General features: G+C 43.7%; 1 protein-coding gene across 3 annotated transcripts in view; it reads right to left on the bottom strand.

The window, feature by feature from the left end:
* Positions 1–9,105: 9,105 nt before the first annotated feature.
* SPIRE1 (spire type actin nucleation factor 1) overlaps positions 9,106–20,768 on the bottom strand; it is a 125,812-nt gene continuing 114,149 nt past the window's right edge. For 2 of the 3 annotated variants that reach the window (XM_086472628.1, XM_086472629.1), the window contains 7 exons: positions 20,050–20,140; positions 19,031–19,173; positions 12,818–12,955; positions 11,200–11,270; positions 10,426–10,453; positions 10,201–10,337; positions 9,106–9,358 (listed from right to left, as the gene is read on the bottom strand). In XM_086472628.1, coding sequence (XP_086328754.1) covers positions 9,106–9,358; positions 10,201–10,337; positions 10,426–10,453; positions 11,200–11,270; positions 12,818–12,955; positions 19,031–19,173; positions 20,050–20,140 — 861 coding nt within the window. Of the gene's footprint in view, positions 9,359–10,200; positions 10,338–10,425; positions 10,454–11,199; positions 11,271–12,817; positions 12,956–16,245; positions 16,420–19,030; positions 19,174–20,049; positions 20,141–20,768 lie in introns of all 3 variants that reach the window. The other variant, XM_086472627.1, reaches the window with a different exon arrangement.

The raw sequence follows: 20,768 nt of genomic DNA, 5'->3' as shown, positions 1-20,768 counted from the left end.
CTCCTCCAGCACACGTTAGTGTCAGCACCAGTTACATGTCAGTTTGCTGGATTACTTTGCACTTTATTTCCTTTTTCCAGAAACAAATCCTGACTTGCTTGTGCTGCAGCCTCTGCTTTCTGTTTCATTCCCCGCTGGTTTTGGGCTGCTTCCTCTCCACGTGTTATGCTACTTGGGAACTAGATGGCTAGATGCTTGGCTTTCCAATCCGTCTGCTGCTCCACTTGCCATGGATCAGCACCTTGTCTGCTTGGGCTCAGCCCTCTGGTGCTTTTCTCTAGGTCAAATGGGAGTGGGGAAGCTTTGGGTAGGAAAAAGACTTAGTTTCTTCCCCAGGCCAGTTCTGTGCTGCCAGACGGTGCTGCTGCTGCTTCTCACCTTGCCTTGATCTTCCTGTGGTTGCTCACTGTGCCTGTGCATGCAAAGGACCTTGCAGGCAGTGGTCACACTGGGACCAAGTAGGCTCCGGTGTTTAGCAGACGAAGTGGTTCTTAACTGCCCGTAAGCTTTCCTGGACACTTCCACTCTTCGGCTTTCTGCCCACCTCATTTGCATGTGGGGCTCCCACCCTTCTCCCTTGGCCCTGCGATCCGATGGGATCTGCAGCTGTGGGTTAAGCCCCGCTGTGCATAATGCTGGTTTGGAAACACTCCGTTTCCCAGCCCAGTTCTGTCACCGGTACAGTCTGAGTTGACGCTCGGGGCAAAAAGTCCCACTACTTTGGAATGGCGTATCTTGGCCCTTCCTTAGGGAAACTCCTCCATCTTTTTATTTACTGGAAATGGCTAAAAAATATTTCCGAAGTCAGTTTTATGTCATGGGCAGTGACTGAGGTGTCTGTCAAAGACAGAAGGATGCATGTGAGGGAACACTAGGCTGCTGGTGGGAGCAGGGGTTGTAGCTTTTTGGCTTGGTGCAGAAACAGCTGGTATGTAGGAGGACGAAAATTTATAAAACAGGACTGGTGTGAAGTCAATGCTCAGTAACTTGGAAGGATCCTGAAGTGCTGGGCACCAAGCAGCAGAAAGCTCAGCACTTGTAACCATGCTGATTAATGGGTAGCAAGTGCCATTTTGAAGAATTCTGTGCTTTGAGGGTTGAAAATAGAATGAGAGTGGTGTGTGTTGGGGGAGGGAGGGTGTTCATGGCTGTTGTTCCTGCCACTGTGGCTTGCAGCTCAGTGGTTCTCAGCTGATAGGCTGCACTTGAAGGGAAAGGGAGCAGTGGGGGTGGGCTGTGTGTAGGGAGGTGGGTTGGTTTTAAGGATTTAGCGCCAGCACATCAGGTCTTGAGATTGGTTAGGAGTGTGGCTGCTGGCCCTGCCCAGTAACTACCGCTGCATCACACGTGCCTGCTGTGGCAGGACGAAGCTGGGGACAGCTGGTTCCCGACTGTGGGGGGCACAGGGCGGGAAGATGGCAGCGGTGGTTCCCAGAGCCTGGCAAACTGGGCATGTTAGCTCTTGGCCATGAAGGATTTTAAGATATTGAAGATCCCAAACTTGAGGTAACCTCTGGTTTCTGGTCAATGTCTGTTTTTCCTGCTAGCGCGGACAGGCTCATGTTAGCCACAGAAGGCATTAACGACTCAAACAGCATCATCAAATGGTCTCGTGTGGCATCAGTTTTGTGTAGAGTAGCTTTTTGCCCTCGTGCCAGTCCGAGTCCTCCATGCGCCCCATACTTACTTCTTTTCCCCACCAGGTCGGTAGCACAATGGGGGAAGGGCCCCATCTGTTGGGAAAAGGGGCAATCGTGGTGGAAGTATTCTTGGAAGACTTGCTTAATGCAGGTACCAGCACTGAACCACAGCGCTTGGTGGGTGTCAGGAACTGGTGTGTGGCACGTATCAGGCATTGATGTTATCTGATGATGTAATAAAGTAGCACTGAGTAAGATGACCAGTGACATTCCTTGATGTGACACTTTTCATTTAAATCTTCAGGTGGAACAGTGGGTAACACCTCTCCTGTTCTTGCATCATCCTAGATTGTAAGCTGTGAAGGGCAGAACTCTGTAAACAGTGTCTATATGTACTCTATGGTGCTATCTTAAATAAATGACATCCGCAGTTTAAAAAAAACACTTCTGGGGGCAACTGCTGTAATATAAAATGGTCTATTGGTTTTCAGAGAAGGCTGCAGAGAAATGACTTGCATTAGCCTGTGCTGGGTAAGCAGCAGTACCAGGCTCCCTCGAGCTCGCTGTAAGCAACACATCGTACTGGTCAAAAGTTCTGCAGGGGTCGTCTGTGCCTGAACTGGTAACTCCATTAGGGTCTGGCACTGCTTCATTTTGCAGTAAAACAGAAGTCACCTAAAATGATTAGCCTTGACTTGTAAATAAGACCGTTTATCTATCTCATAAACTATCTTCTTGCCCCACCAACAGTACTTCATGCCCGTCAGAATCATGCCGGTGATGGGCTAGCCTTTTAATCGCAGCTCCAGGAAGTAGGTCATGTTTTTGCTATGGATTTGTTTAATGAAAAGGCATTTTTGTGAAGCCCAAGTCCTGTCCTCTTCATTTTTTCTGCAGCTGAGGTGATTGAGGTACGATTCTCCTTTTATTGGAAGGCACCTGGAAGTAAATTCGTCAGTAAGGGCTCCTACCGGGGGCGCTGCTTGTACAATACTTCCTGTTCTTCCTGTCCTGCAGTGTTGGTTCTGACCTAGTTAAAATCTGCAGCAGCTGAGGCTCAGGGCTCTACATGACCGAAGAAAGGTGGAACAGGCCCTTACCAGCTGTGCTGTGGGAGAAACAACGCTCGCTGTCCTTACAGTCAGCTCAAGAAAGCGAGAGCAACGCAATGTTGTTTTAAAGAACTTTTTTATTAGTAATGCATAAACAAGAACTCGCATTTCAGGAGCACATGACATGAAAACAAGCAGAAGGCAGTTCTGTTGCCTTTCTCTGTTAGAGCTGATGCCCCGGGGGTACCTGAAGCTGCACAGACGGTACATGCGCAGTGACCGCACAGAAGCAGACGTTCGAAGGGGAAGGGTTTGTGCTTTGGGCCTATTAATGTCCAAAAAGTGCATCTCCTGATAGAGATTTTCTTTTTTCCTTTGTAAAGGAGGGGGTTGGGAGGGGGAACCAGCTGTGTAACAGAAACACAGCTCAAATACACTCCTTGCTGTACCTTTGTTTTGCTTTCTAAGTCAAGTCAAGTCACAGGCAGCGTAACCACCAGCCCCTCCACCGGAAGTGCGCCCACCTTCAAGCTCTGTGCCAAAGCCGGGCCTTGGCCTCTACCTGTCCCGTGAGCTGGGCCGTCAGAGCGCAGCCTCTCTGGATATACACATCGGCTTAATTAGTGCTTATTTCCACCAATGTCAGAAGCCAAATTTCTGCACAAGTTGCATCAACTCATGGCCACGTCCTTCACTCTAGAGTTGGCAGCCCCTGAAATCCAGTTTAACGCTGGATTGCTGTGCTACAGCCTGCCCTGCAGAAGCCAAAGCGTTGCTGGCTCCCCCCGGTAAGCACTGGCGTGACTGGCTACAGAAACGCAGGGAGGAGCTGTAGCTTAGTGTAAACTCCACAACTGCCTGGGAGGCACCAAGAGTGTATTTTTTTTTATACTGGATGCTCACCTTTTTGCACTTGCAGGGTTTTTTTAATCAGAAGGGTGAATAATCAAACAGGTCTTTTTCAGCTGTGACCGTACACCAAGTAGCCTGGAACCTGTCAGCTTAAAAATATATTTTTTATTAGCTACAGAAAGGTCTGTTCCCAATGGTGTCCTAGAACTGTTCTACAGAAAACACCTGATGACCTTTGCAGACTGCAGCGCCTTCTGTCGTGATTTCAGGACACAGAGCCCGGGCTACCCGCGTACCCGATGCCACGGCGAAACAGCCTGACCAGAGAAACCGAAACGTTATTCCATTGCAGCTGAGTGCAAATAAGCAAACAAAGCTACGGCCACATAAAATTTGCTGCGTCCGTTTGATACGATTGAGCTCCATCTCCCCACTATGCCCTAGGACATGCGCTGAGAGCAGACTACCGTGGTAAAATCCATTCACGACCCTTTCCTTGTCAAAGTAGTGTAACGTTTCAGCTAGCTGGAATGCAGCGCACCTGGACGTGGTGCTGATCGCTTTCAAGTCCCAAAAGCGGATGGGAACTTGCAGTGCAGGATCCTTTTGGCTCTGACACTGAGCACTCATCTCTTCATCAGCAGCTCCCAAAATTCTTTAAACAGCTGTGAGCGCTCTGCAGTCCCTGTTTTGTGGGTGGGGATGCTGGGGCACGGACAGGCTCGCAGCTTGCACCAGGTCAGCTGAGCAACAAGAGCAGCTCTGGGATTGTTTAGTGTCAAGCCGAGAATGCAGGGAGGGCCGTGGGCTCCCTCTGCTCTGGGCTGCCGGAGCTTGTGGGTGCTGCCCCACGCCCACCCTTGCACACGGTCACTGGCACCAGCTCTCCCAGCGGGATGGGACTGCGGCGCTGGGCTCGATGGAGCTGCTGTGGGGACCGTACGCTTACGTGTCAGGAAACGGGGTCTGTGTCCTTGTGTATCATGTCAGGCAGAGCTAATGCCCCTCTCTGCTTGTTTTCCTACCAGGAAATTTTGGTGAACAGTAATTTCAGGTACCCCAAACATCTGAAACACAGCAGTAAAAATCAGACAGAAACAACAAAACAGATCTTTATAGCTGGAATCAATATTCATAAACATTCTCAGATTGGCCTTAAGATACATACAAAAGAAGAAGAATAAACCAGAGCAGCTCCAAGTTATCAACATGGAAATACTATAAAATTTTACGGTAACATTAACATAATCCATATGCTGTAGCACCAGAGCGTACAGTCACAGCACCTTTCCCTCATGCCTGTGTGCTGTCACTGTTTCACAGGTGAGACTGAGCTCATGAGAAACATTCCTAAAGGATGTACAGAGCTGCTGGATGAGGTAAAGCATGAAGGTAGCACTCAGGAATCTAAAGTTGGAGCTTCTAAATTAGTTTTAACCTATAGAGCATGCAGCCAGTAACTAACCGTGGGAGCTGATGCCAAACTTGCCTGGGGGAAAAGGGGAGCTTGGAAGAGAACAACATAATAGCTGTGATAAAATGTTCTCTCCGCTTCTTGTTTAAAAACTAAATCGATCAAAAACCTCTCCAGAAGACTGCCAGCGTTTCTCTCCCAAAGATGAGGGATGGAGATTTCCCGAAGCCTGTACTACGCGCAGCTTGTAGCCTTCTAGCCTGTACTACTACAAGCCCCACCCCAGGTGTTGGGGGCCGTTGGTGTTGGAAGCAGCAACACACCGGTGACAGAGGGCATTGGCTGGGAATGATGACCAGGTGCTAATCACATCACTGGGGTTACACAAGCAGTTTTATTGCTATTCTAAGGGTACTTTGACCTGTTTCCGTCCCTTCATGCAGCCCAGCCAACGTTCAGCTGTTATTCAATCATTTTCATTCACACTTCTTTGCCAAAAGAAATGTCTGACTGATCTTACAAAACTATAAAAGCATGAAAAAGAAAAGGAGAGAGACCAGCTTTAAATCAGCTTTCACATGAATAATTAACACAGACAAGGGCTATAATGGAAAGGCATTTTATTTTTGCCGGGTAACACCCCTCCCTGTTTAAAGGAAGTAATGGGGAAAGGGAAAACACCAACAAACCCCCAAAGCACTAGTGTCACCATGAATATTTGAGAGGTCAGGTCTGAGAGCTGCAGCAAAGGCCTGCTCGCTTCCCCCACCGCCGCCTGAGGCAGAGCGGGTTTGGAATTCTCCACAACCAGCTTCACATACAGAACAACAAGAGCGATGCTGCCAGTGGCATTTTTAACTCCTTGGGTCTCCTATGAGATAGTTAAACAGACCTTGGGCATATTAATAAAGCTAAAAAAAGGTAAAATATTTTAAAAATTCATGGAAGGGAGCTCGCTGTGCTAGTCCCACGTTCTTTTCAGCAGTAATTCACTCTAAAGTGTCTACGGAGTGCAAACTGTATTAGGGGGCTGAAAGCGTTAACTCTAATAAAGATAACAGCCAACACATATAAATAAGACTCATTTCTGTTTTAAAACATCATGAGAAAGTCAATTCCGATTGCATGATTGACGGAGACTTCCTAAATATTAATAAATATTTTACATATATTTACAAGCTTCTGATTTCATCCTCTGACGCTAACGTGGAGTTCAGACCGTAACTAGGACACGGCGGGCAGCACCGCAGGGCACGCAGGCAAATGGCTGCAGTGAATTTGGGATGCTGGGGCAAGCAGCGAGATGGAAAGCTAAAAATAGACCACTCCGCAGAGCGCCAGGCAGCCAGTCAGCCCAGCTCCTGCCCGCTCTGCGTGACGACCCAACCTGCTGCTCTTCCGTTTGCGGAATGAAATGCCAGGATAACGTGGAGCGGCTGTGCCAGGGAGGAAGGGAGGGAAGGGGAGCGGCAGCCACCGCACCACGGTTTCTGGAGCCTGCCACAGCGTGTGTCGGCAGCCCGGAGGGTTTTTTCCGGGGAAAAAGGGAGGTTGTCCAGGCCTTGCCCCGCAGCAGCTCTTGGTGAGCCCCACGGAGCGGTTTGTACAACCACCACATTGCTGTTCGGTGTCTGTGCCCTGCCCGGCGCAGCAGGGGAATCCCGGGAGGGCGACGGCTGGAGGGCAAGGGTCTGCTGCTTCCCCTGAGCTGCCCTGGGCGCTGCCGAGGTGGAGGGGGAACAGGCGAGCCGTGAGGGACCCTCTTCCCTTCGCACGCTCAGGATTTACTTAGTCCTTGAGCCTGCCTGTTCTGACACGTCCTAAATCCCCTTCAAAGGGGGATACCCTGCACCTCAGCGGCTTGAGGATGGCAGGGAAGAGGACTGCAAGCCGAGGACGGAGCGACTGTAACAGGTGGCTGGGGCATTTCTAGGAGAAAATGGTAAGAACAACAACAGGGGAGATGCAAAGTGAGATTTCACGCATTTCTGTCAGCCTAGTTTTCCCGATGCAGCAAACACACGGCCTGGTTTTGGCACAGAAACAAGAAAAAGTGCTGATGTGACTGAGGTGAGGCGACCCTTCCAGAAGAACAGACCCCTCAAAGCAGCCTGTCTGCGCTGCTCACCTCCTGCGATCCTACACCCTTGCCTCACACCAGCACTCCAGGTGCTTTAACATGCAAGACACTTTTTCCAGAGGTACCCCGAGGAGAGGGCCATGGCAGCTGACGTTACAGGGGACAGCTACGAGGGAGAGTTAGCCTCGAGCTCTGCTTTTCCTGTTTGCATTGGTCCAAAAAAAATTAAAAATTTATGTCAATAAGCCCTGCATACACCAAAATTCTCATTTTCCAAGGGGGCATTGAAAGAAAAATCAGGATGGATGAGTCCCTGTGAAGGTTTAAGGAGACTTTTGCATGTGCTTTTCAAATCAACTTAAAAGATGATATGAGTGGCTGCTCCGAAGGCTGCAATGTAGCATGCAAAGACATGGGGAAGGGGAAGCCTCATTCCCCTGGGCAGCAGGACGCAGCCCGCAGTGGGACTGGAGCCCAGCCGCTGCCTGGGAGCCAACCACCCCAGCGTGCCTGACCAGGCTGCCGGGGCAGTCCGCCTCCTCTTCGGCTTTCCCATGCACGAGATTTGGACAGGAGAATCTTTTGATTAATACGTCTTTAAAATCATGTTAGGGAAATCCAGTCCCAGCTACTTTGGAGCAGTTCTGAGGTATCTCTCATTAATCCGAAGTATAGAAATGTTAATAAATAGATCTGAAACTCTTCTACTATGTCATTCTATAATACACTGCTATATAGACATTAAATATGCCTCAGGGTATTAAAAAATTTATGAAAAAGTTACAGTAGTTGATTTTCAAGTATTAATAACTTGGCTATGTTAGCTTGTTTTTAAATATCAAAATGATCTGGCCCCAAATTATTGACTAAACTCCGCCTATGCCTGAATTAAAAAAAAGTATTTTGAATATAAAAAAAAGTGCAAAAAAGCATGAGATGTCAATTAACGTCATAACTTAGTTGGAACTTCTAAACAACTAGTCTAACACTCTTCCGTGAGTGAATTAAAAAGGGAAAAAGAATGAAAAAAGATTAAAGAAAAAAGAGAGATTGCTCCCAATCTGAGACAGCACCGTCCCAAATTTCAGCAGAACACGAATTTTTACAGCCAAGTTATAAACCCCAGAAAAAATGGGGTTATCGGTAGATATGCTGTCAGACATAACTATAGCAGTATTTGTGTGCTCCATTATAATACAAATGTACACCTTACCCACCATTTTCTCTGAGTAACCACGAGAACAACTTTACCGGTATTCAGTTAAAATTAGAAGCCTCCCTTATTTACCATCCCCCCCATAAACTGTACAGCTCTGTCTACTACTAAAATTCACTGCTACTAGTAGTCATCATCGTACATTCAAGATAGAAAGTAAACTACTAAAACCTGCTCAGGAGACACTTAGAAGTACACTAAGGCTTAAAAAGTACAGCAGCTCAGGGGAACGGCCAGCCACACGGGCGACGAGTTTTGTCACGTATCTTGCCCTAGGACACACGCTGTAGAGTCCCCTGCTGAACCCTGATCTCGGAGCAACCGAAGCAGTTCACAGAAAGGTGGTTCTGACCACAGTCGCTCACTCTCGGTGTTGGGTGTGTGACACGACCCTTTGCTGTTTCACTAGGACGGGAGCATTCCTAGGGTGGTAACGCCAATACGACTTACTGTTTGCCTCCGTGCTAACGCTGCCACTTTGTTAGATTTGGTTCTCCATTAAACGTATGCTTTCAGCTCATCTCCTGAAAAATGATTCAAAAAATGGTTAAAAAAAGATTGAAAGCAAGAAAAGGCTTTCTAGTTTCAATGCACGCATACAAAAGAGGCAACGATTTCACACTATTGATTTTCTTCCAGGGCGAGCAGCTGACCCGTTGCACATCATTCTGCACAGATCTAAACACAGCGTTCAGTGTCTCTGGGAACCACTGGAGTAGGAAACCCTGTGATCTAATGCAAATTCAAGCCAGTCAAGGGAAACGAAGCAACGGAATGATAATCCAGTTTCAGTGACCTTGCTCATGGACGATGACCTCATGAAGACAAAAGCAAAGAAAAAGGCACAAGGCTCAGATCTCATTGATAGTCCTTTCAGAGGGGCAGTACTCGGACGTTCCTGGCGATGACATGTAGAAGGACTGTGTTTTCCTTTTTAACCTGGCTCGCTTGTTGGCCAGAGACAGGCTGCGCCGGCTTGAATTGATGATTTCTGAAATAAACTTCTTGCAGTCCACGCACACCTCCATCGTGCTCCAGTCCTCCATCAATTCTTTGGGAAACTCTTCATGTGACTTATCCACAGATTTGGACCTTGAGGTCAACCTGAAAGCAAAAGAGCAGGACCTGTCACATCATTTAGCAGCGTGGCAGTGGGCCCCAAGGGGCACATTCGGGATGCATGACATCAGAATGGTCTTGATTCAAATCTTCTGTCCCAAAAATGACACCAGGAGACCAAACACCGGAGGGGACAGCTTCTGCCTGGTTCAGCAAGATTGCAGGGTCACTAATTGAGGGCTTTTGTATCATTTACCTTGGCAAAACCAACCTTACTAATTAACTGTGAGTAGGTGATGTGTTGGGTGAATTTGACACAGCATCATAGCGCTACTGATTTATGCAGAGGGTTTATACTGCAGAAGCCTTCAAAAAGGAGCATTGCTTTTATATTTAATTTCTCAGATTAGCTTTGGCAACCATCTGTGTGTAAGATATAAAACCAATAGATAACTTGATGACATCAGAGTGAAAAAACATAGTGAAAATTAGAATTAGAAAAATTAATGAGAAAAAAAACCAACATATGTTCAAGACATCATTGAATTCCCATTCAGTGAGTGATTCTAGCCTGTGAGATTTATCTCCAGAGAGTCTACCCACACCAGAAAAAAGACATGCTAAGGATACTTTTGCAGAGGTGCTACAGAAACACAGTTGTCCCGGATTCATATTATTTTTCACCTGCAATGTGAAAAAGGTTTAAGACACGCTGTTCGTATTGTGGTTTCTGTAAATCAAAGCAATGAGTGGAAGAGACACAGATTTTCAGGCTTCAGAAAAGTTACTACTATAATTAGAAACACTGACAACTACAAAACAGGCAGACAATGAAACACTTCAGAAGCATCTGCAACAGACACACGCAAGCTAGGGTCATCTCTCACCTGGACATGCTCCGCAGTGAATGGTGGTGACTGGTAGAGGGTTTCTCTGGCCTCATAAAGCTTTCTCCTCTTTGCAAGGTTGAAGGTCCCAGTGAGAAGATGGGGAGAGTAGAATATGGCTTTGATGGCAACCGCATCTGTTGAGAATAGCAGAAGGAACATGCAGTATCATTACAAAGATTACAGCTTTTTAGAAAGGATCTAACCATAAGTTTAATTACTTACTTTTTTGCAACACTGTGAGCACACAGGCCTGTGTAAGAAAGCAAGAGCGTGAATCACTTCACTGAGCAAAATTACATTTAAATCAAGAATAAGGGATAAATGTTTTCAGCAGTTGGAATCCTCCCTCATCCTCCCCTTAAACAAACATTTTTATTTTTAAAGCTTTTTCAGTGTAAAATCTTCAATCAGAACATGAAGCCGAAAGCAAGGAGAAATGCTAAACAAGAAATACAGCTAAGTTAAAAAATAGGAGAAAAAAAAAACAAAACAAGAAGAAAAGCTCTTGTTCCTCTAAAGAAACCTCCTTCACTAAGTGAGACAGTGTCAGTGATTCCATAGATCTCCAGACTTACTGTCTCACTGTTCAACTTAAAATTTTTCATTTTGCCTGCAAATGATTCCTTTTCCCTTCTCCCCCCAGCAATACTCCAAAAATAACCCAAAAGGTAAATTGCCTAGAAATGTTTTCCCCAACAACAGAGATTGTGGAACTGTTGACTGGGGAGTCTGAGTGAATTCCATCTCACTCCCCCATGAGCATGAAAGAACAAATGAGTGTTTCTCTCACTTCTAGCCAAGAGTTTCAGTCCAAAAAACCAATTCTGTCACTTAGGAAGGAACTGGTTTTGCATAATTTTTTTTTAACCTCAGCTGTTACAGAAATAAAACCCATCAACAGCACACAGCGGAAACATTTGAGGGTTTCTAACACATAAATCGGTATTTTTTCCCTCTGAAACGGTACTCATTTATCAACAGATATTAAATATTTACCTCTTACAGAACTGACAAGTGTAAGACCAGGTAAAGAAAGAAAACCTTCTTGTTCGACAGCAAAAGCAGAGCTAAAAGAAGAACAGAGGAGTCCACAGTGTTAGGCACAGTAATGACTTCATCAATTGGTTGCTATCAGCGAGACCATAGTTGCAGCACTACATCCAGTTCTGGGGTCCATACTTCTAAGATGATACTGAAAAGAATGGTCCACAATTGTATCTCCACATATTTAGAAATACTACTTTCATTTTTTACCTAAATAAATACTTGCCAGTTAATTATTAACTTCTCTTTACTTCTCCCTCACTGATGTTTATATCATTGCTACACAAAAAAGCAACGGGAAAGTAAGAGTAAGGAAGGGTAACGGTTACATCTGAAGAACACAGGAAAAAATGGGCATGAACTCAGCCATGAATAGATTTAGGCTGGAAATGGTTCCTAACAATCTGGGTCAGGCTCTGGGACACAAAGTTCTCGCCTGTGATAACACTGGATGATTTTCTTCCAATCCTACCTTCCTGAAGCCTAGAAGAGGTGCAGGAAAGAGCTATTATAGCAATCTTACTTGAGGAAAACCTGCTTTATAGTGGGATAATAAATCCCATCTATTCAGTTTATTCAAAGGAGGTAGGGATCACAGCTTAAGAACATTTCTAGGAAGGAAAGGCATTTTTGAAATGAATTTGAAATGAAAAGTTTTGCAGTCAAACAACAGATGACATACTGGGACCCAGAGACTCAGGTGAGGCTAGATAAATTTGGTTACAAAAAGTGAACAATTTTAATAGTGAGGTAAATTAAGTAAAGCATCAACTTACTTTGAGATTTGATAAAAGCTCACTTACTAAGCTTTATATATCATATATATATGCCTATATGACAATAGGCAACAGCTGAATCTAATGAGTGACTTCAAGATTCTTGTTCCTCCACCTTAAATGTATTAAATCTTTAAATTGCACCTGCACACTAGACATAGGTAGGCCTGCAGGTAGAACACACTGTAAAGTCAAAATACACTTGCTGGAGGTGTTCAAGAAGCACAAGTCAAAAGTGGGGAGAAAAGGACGCTGATTCTACTGGTAAATACCAATTCCCAATCTGCAGCTTACAGAAAAAAAAGCGTTAGTTAATAGATTCTCTAATATTAAACCTCCTTCTGGGGTCACATGTTGGCTGGCTTCTCTGAAGGCCTTCATTCCCTCCCTTGATAGTAAGGATCCACATGAAGAACTTGTCGTAGCTTCGCACTGCTATCTGCAATTCTGTTTTCTGGAACAGGAATGCTAAGCAACCCTGCAGAAGGCATGGGGACCGAAATCACTTCAGTCAATCAAGTTTAAAACATACACAGACAGATACGCTCTGATAATTGCAAACACTCTGCATTTTTATCGACAATCTAAACAAATAAGGGATTTCCATGAAAAGTTCTGATGCTTCTGCACATAACTGAAGGAAGCTGACCCATGTGTTATACGTTCAGGGGGATGTTTAGTGGATCCCTCTTCTTCCTCTCCAAAACAAGGGTAAAAAACAAATGCGTCAATGGGAGGTTTGTGCGACTGGCCTCCCTCCATGAGCTTCAGTGCCTCCACAGACTCAGCCCTACCTTTCCTTTCTTGAGAGCAGTGTAGACATCTTTATATTGCTGGTACTTTTCCAGCTCCGCCTTCACCAGCACCTGACGGATGTGCATGACCTCCTCCACCGTCAGAGCCAGACATTCCACCGGGTAGCAGAACTCCTCCTGGAAGCCAAAAAACCCTTATTATTTCAAAGCCAAATGGCTTCTTTCAGACTTCAACCTAGACAACCAGCCACCTGGTTAGTAACTCCAGAAATACAGGGGTTTCCCTTGAAACTGGAATAGCACTGGCTCATTCATGGGCATCACATGAGTTCCAAACCGTTGGAGACTACGTGTGATCTAAATGGTCTGATGTTCAGCTTTCACAACAATGACAGTTTTCTTCATCTTTCCTTCTCAAACCACTTGACCCTTCTCTCCATTTGTCTTTTATTATGAAGATTTGTTTCAAACCAATCAACACTCAGGTTTATAATTTGAAAGGGAAAAGGTAATTTGGCAGATGACATTACTGTTAAGTATACTGTTTGAAGACACAGACTTTGTGATGCCCAGAGTGGCCAAGGAAGGTTGTTAGTGGTCCATTGTAGCAGAAATTTTTATTCAGTGGTACCACATCTTGGTGCTCACATGATCAGAATCCCACCAAGACTATAAAAAGTTAGGTCAGTTCAGGCAGAAAAGTTCTCCCTTCTGCCCCAGGAAAGTAACAACGGCAATTTAAGCTTCATAGAATAATCTTTAAATATGAAGCAGGAGAACTGGTTACTCAATGTTGCATTATTAATGGCAGAGACTCAAATAGAGACTAACAACACAACTTTCCACTTACAAAACTTTGCATCTGTTCTGTATTATGGCATTTAGGAGAATATTGAGTAGAGAACTCCTGAATTCGGTACCAGAGAATAAAAAGCACCAACGCAATTTGTAATCCAGCCCTGTAGTTGATTATACATTTCCAACAGAAAGACAGAAACCTCTGTGGGAACTCCCATCGCTTTATGCTTAGTGAACCTTTTCAGTCAGCCCAGAGGGGCTACTGTGTGGTAATGACAATGACATGTAATGCTCTCTGAATAAACGAAGGAAATTTCTCCTGCAAATACAAAGACGTGGCTGACAGTTTGGAAATCTCGTTTACAAATTGAAGTGATGAATCGGATTAGTAGTGAAATGATCCATTTCCATCTACTCAGAGTTCTGTTCTGTCTTTCCATTAGATTAAAAAGAAAATCTTTCTACGTTGCAGACCTGGCAAACATTAGCATTTAGGAACCACCACATTTTTAAAAACTGTTGTCTTACCTATCTAGAAAGGGAACACAAAGAAACTTCACTCTGTTTAAGGTACCCCACAAAAGACTAGAATTGAGTTAATTTTGTTAGATTTGCCAGCTAAACCTTTGGGGTACAGAATCACTACTTTTCTGGAAAGAACAAACTACGTCAAAAGCAACTGCGAGCTGCTCTGAGGTGTAAAACTGCACAGCCAAAACAAAATAACGTCTGTTCCTTATGAGCAACGTTACAGCTAACCGGCAGCAATCAGTGTTTCATTCTGGGTTTTTCCCATGGCAACTGCCTCGCTACGGAGAAGGCACGGCTGAAGGCTGGGGCGAGACGCGAGAGGAAGTGGGTGGGAAAGCGTGAGGCACACAATGCCAGCAAAAGCCCTCGATTCAGCATCGTGGGAGCCTGAGAGAAACTGTCCGAGGTGAATGAGGCTGGCTGAATGCTTGTAATCAATCAGAGCTTTAAGTCCTTTAGAAATACACTTCTTACTTGAAGCTCTTCCTTCCCCCTCATGAACGCCCATTCCTTTAATTTACAGAACGATGACGTCAGGGAACATTGCTCCTTTGAAGAAAGTCTGCAGATCTGCTATAGCTGTAGAGCAGGTACTAGGGGCATAGGGTGGGCCTGTTGTACCAATTGACAATGATTATCACTAAAGCAAATAGAAATAGCTAGCAGGCAACAGGGGAAACAGAAAATGTTCACATGTTTAAATGCTAATGTTTTAATTCCAGAGGTTACATAAGGACAACAAAATGTTAATGCAACATTAAATGGAAGATAAATATTATGCTGATTTCAGAAAAACGCTTGGGTTTTTTTTCCCCTTTTCAGAATACAAATAAGTACACAAGAAAATCTTTTGTTTCTACACTACCTCTGAGGCATTGAAATTAATTAAAATTATGCTAAGCACTGACTAAACTTCATTAAACAATGATGCTTTGGAGTTATTGTTCAAACTTCCAGCAATAATCTGCACTCAAGTTAGGCAGCTCCAAGGGAGAGAACTTCAGCTCTCTGCAACACTTGCGTACAACAGAACATACTACAGACAAAATGTGGTTTGAATGGTCTTGATTTTCTGGAAATGTACTCAACCCTCATTTTAATATTAAAGACAAGACAGTATTCTTATTTGTAAGGGAAAAAGAATCTTACTTTAAAATAGTATTTTGAACCTGCAGTTTCCAAGATCCTCATGAGAATTGTCTTAACACTGACCATGCAGTTTCACTATACACACTGTAATAGCTTGAGGTGGATAAGTGTAACTTTTTTTTACTCCAGAAATAAAGTGCTTTGTGGGTCATTCTCAGCATATATGCACCTAATAGCTCCTTATAACGAACACATTTTTTCACTAACATATTCCTTGTGAGGCTTCTCATTGAAGGACGTCACTAGGCATTCAAATGAGCTGCCCCAGTAAACTGCAATATGAACAAGTGCCGGTTTGGCCTCTAAATTCTGCAATTCACATTTGTTGATGCACTCTAAACTCTCGTTGCTTTCGCAGACAAAAAGTTTCTAAGAAGTCAGCTGGATATCTCAACTATAAACTCTCCTGCAATAGCTTCCACACTTTCATTTATTGTTTGAGACAAGAAAGAGAAGGTAAAAATTAAACTATTCATGTTCAGTTCTACATATGGGTAAATGAATAAGTTTTTCTTTTCAGTGGATTTGCTGTCCCTGGTCCACAGCTATGAGTTATTCTGCAAGTTCTGATACGTAAGTGTGCTGAGCACCAAAACCACATGTGGGTTTTCAAGTAAAAGACTGCAAATGCCCTTCCATTCTACATAGTCTATCTTGTTAGAAACATAAAACCTTGTTCTTTCCGATATAGTCCAAGGATTACAATAGTTTTGCTGGTTTTTTGCTGCAGGATCTTCATATGCTGTAACATTTACGGTTTCTCCCATTGATAATCTTGTGATGTTGCATTTTTAGTTTGCTGTCCTTTCAGAACTGATTTCTTTTCCCCGTGAGGTGATTGAAGACACACAAATATCCTACACATATTGAAATCAACGTCAATCAGGTGCATTGTCCCAGCCTAATTCTTGCCACAGCTTAGGAAGTGCTCCCCTAGGAGGGAACATGCTGGTGAAGGTGATTTCCAAAGCCAGCAAAAAGAGGCAAACCTTTGCGGGTTTCCACCTGCTGGCAAAAGCTCTCTCACAGAGATAGTACATAGCCCCTGCCACCCCACACATGGCTGCTTCAACGGGATGAGAGCTGAGCAGAGAAGCTGTTTGCATAGTTGAAAAAAGTGGTCTGAAAGTCATCCTTGGAAATAAACTGGTTATCCTAGGAACCTGAACAATAGATAGGAAGCAAAGAAGCGAATGCTGTGTATAAACGAAACCATTAGCTTTGGTCCTCTGGGTCATGAAAAATAATAATGATAATTATAATAATAATAATAATTTAAAAAGCAAACAGACTACAAAGGCATTCATATGTACATCTCGGGACAATAGCTTCATCTCGCTGATTAAGCACTGAGTTAGTTCACTACAGTGAGCACACCACGAGGCTGACCCCCTGAAAAATCACTGAGCCGCCCTGCCTTTCCATGTAGGGTGACACACCAGAAGGACTATGTTTGGCGCCTTTCCAAGGCTGTTTCCCCTCCCCACCTACTTAGGTCTAACTCCCTCTGTCTGATGAGATGCCAGTTCACAAAACCGTTGTTAGTATGCAAGACAGACCAGTTTCTTGCTAATCCTGCTAAGACACTGTTGCAAACTCCTGCTTCTTTTCACTGGCATCGAGGGCTATTTATTGACGAGGCCTCTTTCACCTTGGAGAGAAACTGCGGTCACAGGAGCAGGTGATAAGAAATGAAACTCCATCAATCCTGGAGGAAGGGATGAAGAAGTGTGAAGTCAAATGAAAAGTAAATAATAGTCTGCACTTATTGAGAAGCGTTCGCTCCAGGAACAGCAAAGTTCCATATGCAGCACCTGGCACAGCCACTGTGCTGTGGTGGAAGCAAAGACTTGCAGTAAGCCAAAGCGTGGAACTGGGCCAGGGCCAGCATATCAGAAATCATCCACCAAAACTAAAAACAAAAGTATTGTGGCAGTTGTCTGTCACACTCTAGATGGCACTATTGCCAAGTTAAAGAATAAGCTCTCTAGGCACCAAATAAAACAAGTGCTTATTAATGGAACATCATTTCACTACTGATTTTCCTTCTTTCCTCACTTCATAGCCAAAACCAAGCTAGGTGACAGTTCTCTAAAGATTAAAAAACAAAAAAATAAAACCCCAAGCAAAAAAGAAACTAGTAAAACCTTTCCCATGTATTCTCATGTTAGCCTGACTTATCTAATGGCTTTTTCCTCCCTTTTCCTTTAGTGGGGCAGTGCAACAATTGAATTAGTTTTTCTGCAGTGGTTTTATTTTGTACATATTTTTCTAGGCATAAGCCAGTGAACAAACTGACAGAGGGAAAATATGTATGTGGTCAAAAAGGTCTTGTTAAGAACTTGGTTGACTTATTTAAAATAATGGCATCATATATAGGATTTTTAAGTTGCATGATGCCCTCAAATACACGAGATCAATATCACAACGCAACATATTTAGATACACTAAAAGTGCAATGGAGCAAATGCCTCAGCGTAACATATAATGCTTTCTCCTCTCCTCCCTTTAGAAAAACGTATCTGCAAATGACTCTGGGCCTATCAGAAAATAAAGCCTGTGCTTCCACACCTAGTGAGCGCAGCAGGCGATGACAAGGCAATCCATTTTATACGAGACTGACTTCCAACGCATGCTGAAGGAACCCTCCAGCTTGGTTCTGGTGCAATACATTCTGCTCCAAGTTCACTTTGGCAGGAGAAGTCTACTTGTGTTGTGCGTTTATTAACATGCTACTACCCAACCTTCACCTGGAATGAAAAACTACACTCTACTTGGAAGGATATAATAAACAAAATCCAGTAGACCCTCTGAAAAGAAGAGGAGGAAGCACGTTGTGGGAATATTTGGAGATTATTTTCTTGTTAGTATTCAACTTCACCATTTAATAGGTTTGGATCCCATCCACCATCCCTTGGGACAACAAAAACACTCTTCAAAGCCCTTTAACACCACTGCACTACAAGACGGGGCAAGTGAATATTCCCTTCCTTTCAAAACTAGGATGTGTTTATCGATTTCTCTATTCACCAGCACCTCATGGGGCGTACTTCGAAACCCTGCTGGTAGGAAAAAAGACAAGGAACATATCCTGCATGAAATTACAAAGCACTAATCAGTATGTCAGCATAAACGAACCAGGATTTCATACCCTTTTGCTGTTTATACTCTGTTGGAAAACAGCTCTCAATTAAAGCTAATTGATCAAATGTACTGTGCCTTCTTTTCAAGCAGTAATACAGGTTTTTGCCTCAGTAACTTCAATAAAGCAACACAGGCAAACCTTGATTCGGATGACTGAAAAAGCTTTCATATGTATAAACATTACCACAGAAGTTCTTAAGGTAGGAAGAAAAGCAATCATTCCATTCATTCAGCCATTAACTAAAATACCTCCAACAACTAAAAAATTCTCCCCAAAACCCAAAATAGATCCACTGCTTTGGAGTTCTCTCTATTCAAATTGAAAATCAGTAAGGTGAAGTTCTCTGTTTTGGTGACATTCTGAAATAAAATCAAGACACGTGGCTTTACCCAGAGTCCTAATCAAAGTGCAAATGTTTTCTGAGGCACCTGTACCTGGGATTTTGGATAAATATGCTAGAGAGACAAAGTTCAAATCTTGATTTCAAAATGTCTTTAGTAGCCAAGCGCTGTTTCTGAATTGAGGAGTTTTCTTTGAGTCAAGTTCTAATCGCACTGAAGCCAAGTTTTAATTTTCATTATACTCTTAGCATGCCTCTTTTTCTCTCTCCTACCACCCACTCCACTTACAAGTGATCTGGAGCTCTGCTTTGAAGGTGGTAGGAACTGTCTCACATTGGTTGGTGTCTCCTTTTCAATGGAGTGTCGTCTCTGAGGTGGCTGCCGTCTCTCAGGCTGTGGTGTGGATGATATGGGCAAGAACTTTGGAGGTGCTAAAGATTCAATCAGTATAAAAAAATTAGTTCCGGTGAGACAGACTGTAGGATAACATTGCTTAGTACCTAAACCAGCCACCGATTTGATAGAATCCCCACTATTGGTGGCTGAAGTTACACATCCATACTCAGAGCATCTTCAAGACAGGTATCACGTTCACCACATTTTCCAGATTGAGAGAAGAGGAATACTCATAAAGCTAGCAAATACAGCCATGCTACTGTACACTTACCACTGTATATAAATTCGGTGTTTCAGGGTATTGGCTTATTCTACTTATTTCACCGTCATGCACAGAAAACACGTGCACAGATTGCATGTTTCATTACAAACCCTTTCCAGTGAAACTGAAACACTTTGAGATAAACAGAAAATATTGTTACACAGTAAAGCCTACAATAACTGTGCCTGAAAAAAAAGAACTGACCCTCCCCTCTTCCGAGTACTTATGAGAAATACTGGTGATTGCTATGTGTCTTTCAAACAAGTACATTCACTGTCATGTTGACAGAGTTGCAGGAAACATTTAAATTGGTCTTAGGTTAGAATGTGTTTCTGCAGCAACAAATTCTTTTATGAGATGAGCATAGCTAAACTACCCCCTGTTCACTTGTGACTTCCTCTACAGTTCCACATCAACTTCAAGCAGGAAACCTGTTTCACACAGATATCCACATATAGTGGAGACTAATACCTCCCAATCATTAATCACATTTAACCTATTCAGCAGGTTCTAGGGTTCGGCTTTAGAGATTTATTCCATGAACAACAGTCAGCCTCAGCTTTCTATAGAGGTTTCAGACAAAGTGCATACAACAGAAGACAACAGAAGTTTGTAAAAGCTGCCAATGGGCTCTCTCATCAAAACTCACTCTTTCTGCTGCTGGTGCCTTCTTGAGAGGGATCTTCCACTTGTGAGGGGGAGATGCTGCTGCTACTTGCTGATTTGGGCACCGATTCCTCCTGTGTGGCAAGAGGAAAAGAAGCAGAATTCCTCAGGGATTGTTTCTTCTTCTCTTACTGCTTCTTAGCACACAGAAATCACAAACTATCAAAGGTATTTTGCACCATTCAATCACTTGAAGGCCTAGAAGTCCCGAGAAAAACATTGACTCTACACAGCACTGAGTAAATGGAATTGCCAACGCTCAGTTTTTTCAGAAACTGGAATAAATGGTGCATGGTTGGAATTCAGTGTATTTAACTATCGCATGAAAGATCAAGACCAGAAGAGAGGTGCATGAATCCACTGTAACCTGTCAATTTTCCTCATTGTATGTAAGGACTTCTAAGGATTTGCAGCTATAGCAGATATGTTAACTCAACTCTGTATCTCACACTAGCAAGGAGTCAGCACTTGGATTTCTGGTCTCCAAAGGAATGACAGCCACTCATACAAGTGACTCAGGTAAAGAGAAGTTAATCTGATCTCCACTGCACTGTTCTCTAATCCCTAATCCTCATGCGTTTCCCCTTTCTTCTGTATTTAAAAGAAATCTCATTCATTATATAAGCATGTTTCATCACAACAGCCAAAAGCAATTCCTGCAAGATGAATGAAAGTGAAACAGGCTTTGACTAACACCTTTCA

Source organism: Leptosomus discolor, chromosome 13, assembly GCF_034619465.1.
Source record: "Leptosomus discolor isolate bLepDis1 chromosome 13, bLepDis1.hap2, whole genome shotgun sequence".
Classification (NCBI taxonomy): domain Eukaryota; kingdom Metazoa; phylum Chordata; class Aves; order Leptosomiformes; family Leptosomidae; genus Leptosomus; species Leptosomus discolor.
This window is presented reverse-complemented; position numbering and strand designations above follow the sequence as displayed.